Raw genomic sequence first — 3,610 nt, 5'->3', positions numbered from 1 at the left:
GGGTGTTTAATCATGTTGAATACGCATGATTAGGAGGTTTCCTCTGTTGAATAATTGTTTAATTGATTAATTAACTCTATTATAAATGGCACTCAAAGTGAAGAACGTAAATAGATGACCCCCACACAAACACAGTATATATATATATATATATATATATATATATATATATATATATATATATATATATTTATATATATATATATATATATATATATATATATATATATATATATATATATATATATATATATATATATAGTATTGTGTAATTGTAAGATAGAGAGAGAGAGAGAGAGAGAGAGAGAGAGAGAGAGAGAGAGAGAGAGAGAGAGAGAGAGAGAGAGAGAGAGAGAGAGATGGGATTTGTTTATACAACCGGAATTCTATTTCATCATTTGGTCATACTTACATAATTTCTTCGAAAACATACTCTAAAGGTTTTAGTTGAAACATTTAAGTTATTGAACAAATCAACACATATACTTCGCTTCATCGTCGATATTTAAAGATATCTACTATCACGAAAGAAAAATTTTCTTTGATATCGAGTCAGACCGAAGCGTTCCACTTTTTTTTTTTTTTTTTTTTTTAATTGACTACGGTGTTTCCATAAGGTTTCGAGTGAGTTCTAAGACACGTGTGTAAACGATGAAAAGTCAGGAGGGAAAAAATCTTGAAAAAAGTTGAATAAAGCCTTTGAAAGGTAAAAATGGGGTCCGGTGAGGTTTTTAGTCAAATATAGTTAAAAATATCTGGTAGATAATTTGAAGCTCCTTTTGAAGATGAAGTCGTAGAAGAGTCTCATTTATTTTACATTTTAGTGAAAATAGTTCATATGATAGAAGTTTATTTCCCATATATCTATCTATCTATCTATCCATCTGTTTATCTATCTATCTATTTTTATATATATATATATATATATATACATATGCATATATATATATATATATATATATATATATATATATATATATATATATATATATATATATATATATATTTCATTATCATCATCAGCCGTTACCAGTTCACTGCAGAACAAAGGCTACAGACATGTCCTTCCACTTCCGTTCAAGGTCTTTCCATACCAGTCCACACCCGCAAACTTTATTAGTTCGTCAATATACCGTCTTCTCTTTCCTCCCCTGCTTCTTAATGTCCATCTGTTATCCGTCATTCTCATTATTTGTCCTGCCCATGTACTGTACATTTCTTTTTCTTACATGTTGCTAGAATATCTTCTACTTTATTTTGCTTTCGTATGTATTTTGCTACCGTTAGAGAGTTATGGGGTCTTTTGACGGGCCAGGCAGTATTACATTGGATCCTTCTCTATGGTTACGGTGCATTTTCCCTTTCCTTACACAGACACACTGAATAGTCTGGTCTATTCTTTACATATTCTCCTCTGCCCTCATACACCTAACAACACTGAGATTACCAAAAATTTCTTCGACACTGTACTGTAATTGTTCAGTGGCCACGTTCCTCTTGGTAAGTGTAGAAGAGACTCTTTAGCTATGGCAAGCAGCACTTATGGGAGAAGGACACTCCAAAATCAAACCATTGTTCTTTAGTCGTGGGTAGTGCCATTGCCTCTGTACCATGGTCTTCCACTGTCTTGGGTTAGAATTCTCTTGCCTGAGGTACACTCGGGCACATTATTCTATCTTATTTCTCTTTCTCTTGTTTTGTTAAAGTTTTTATCGTTTATATAGGAGATATTCCTTTTAATGTTGTTACTCTTCTTAAAATATTTTATTTTTCCTTATTTCCTTTCCTCACTGGGCTATTTTCCCTGTTGGAGCCCCTGGGCTTATAGCATCCTGCTTTTCCAACTACGGTTGTAGCTTAGCAAGTAATTATGATAATAATAATAATAATAATAATAATAATAATAATAATAATAATAATAATAATAATTATAATAATATATATATATATATATATATATATATATATATATATATATATATATATATATATATATATATATATATATATATATATATATATATATATATATATATATATATACTGTATATATATAGTTATATATATACATATAAATATAAATAATATATATATATATATATATATATATATATGTATATATAAATATATATATATATATATATATATATGTGTGTGTGTGTGTGTGTGTGTGTGTGTGTGGGTGTGTGTGTGTATGTTTGTATGTTTGTGTGTGTGAAATCGTCCTTCATCCTGACTGCTATCCTTAACAGTAAGGGTCCGTTTTCTTGATTCGTCTTCTCCAACTATTTCTACCGGAAGCATCTTAGCCATCTTTCACCTAACCCTTCTTATCATAATCCTTACTCACTTCATAAGGCCTTTTGTGTTTTTTTTAACATTCCACTCCTAAGATGTTAAATTCAAGCCCTCTTTACTTCCTCCTTTTCTCCCATCCCAACTTTATGCCCATACCATCTCAATGTTTACTGATTACCTTCCACCCTATCATAAAATCGTGCCTCTATTCACAAATTTACATAATTACTGGTAATCTATAACCAAACATTCCTTATAAAACCGTAGAAAAATCCTGTCAGTTTCATTCTTTTATAATTTCCACACTCTATGCTCTCACCACTCTTCTCAGTAAGCTGGTATTTTTCCCTCTTCCTATATTGCCCTTAATTATTAGTTAATTATTCCTTCTTTTCAGGTCTACAAAATAACTTGAACAATTCAGTTGCCACCTTTGATGATATTAAGCTTTGCCTGTATGTTACTTATATGATGTTTCACTTTTACATAATTTATGTCTATACTCAATACCCCAACACTCCATTTCCGCAAGTTCTCCTCTTTAATTTTCTATTTTCAATTTTTTTTTTCAATAATGTGCACATCTTCAATTGCACAATGGATACGGAAGATTATCCCTTTACTATCTCTTATTACACATGATTAACCCAGATCTTGTCACTGCGTTTTCCTTTCCGTTCTGTAAATGTCATTTTCCCCTTCCCTTGTCCCTAAACTTCGATTCAACTCCAGTGGATCCCGTCAAGTTGCTGTGACAAAACTCTTCTGACTTACTTTTCTTTCTTATAATGATCCTCGCCACTTACTTGCACATGTCACACTTTCCTCTCCCAAAAGCCTGAGACTTGCGGGTAACTGAATTTTGTACTTCGTGGTTCCAGTGACACTTTGCTTCTGCTTTTGACACTCTAGAACCGCATGTCGGCCCAACTCTTTCTCTGCACTTTTCACACCTTTTTTTATCATCTCCAATTGGAAATATCCCTTCCTGACGGTCACCGGACCGTGGTTCGAGTCCCTGTTAAGCTCTATAGTTTCATATAGGGTTTGCATCCTTGTGAGAGTATAGGTCTACCTGCTGAGTCATCAGCAGTCATTGCCTGACCCTCCCTGGCCCTAGCTTGGGTGAGGAGGGGCTTAGGCGCTGATCATGTGTATTGTTTATATGATCAGTCTCTAGGGAACTGTCCCTTGCATCTGGTGCCCTTTGAACCTTTAAATATTTTTGACAACCAACTCCCCTTTCACTTGAATTTATTCCTGCTTGATGTGTTTCTTCACTTAAAGCCTCTTGTATCCATCATACGGATTT

The 3,610-nt window shown here is 32.9% G+C and overlaps 1 protein-coding gene across 1 annotated transcript in view; it reads right to left on the bottom strand.

The window, feature by feature from the left end:
* The window catches only part of LOC137641203 (uncharacterized), a 140,811-nt gene extending 137,460 nt beyond the window's left edge, over positions 1 to 3,351 (bottom strand). Inside the window, exon 1 of the mRNA XM_068373640.1 lies at positions 3,105 to 3,351. Coding sequence (XP_068229741.1) covers positions 3,105 to 3,351 — 247 coding nt within the window. The remainder of the gene's footprint in view (positions 1 to 3,104) is intronic.
* Between the last annotated feature and the right edge of the window lie 259 nt (positions 3,352 to 3,610).

Source organism: Palaemon carinicauda, chromosome 5, assembly GCF_036898095.1.
Source record: "Palaemon carinicauda isolate YSFRI2023 chromosome 5, ASM3689809v2, whole genome shotgun sequence".
Taxonomy (NCBI): domain Eukaryota; kingdom Metazoa; phylum Arthropoda; class Malacostraca; order Decapoda; family Palaemonidae; genus Palaemon; species Palaemon carinicauda.
Note: the sequence above shows the minus strand (reverse complement) of the source record. Positions and strands in the feature narration are given on the sequence as shown.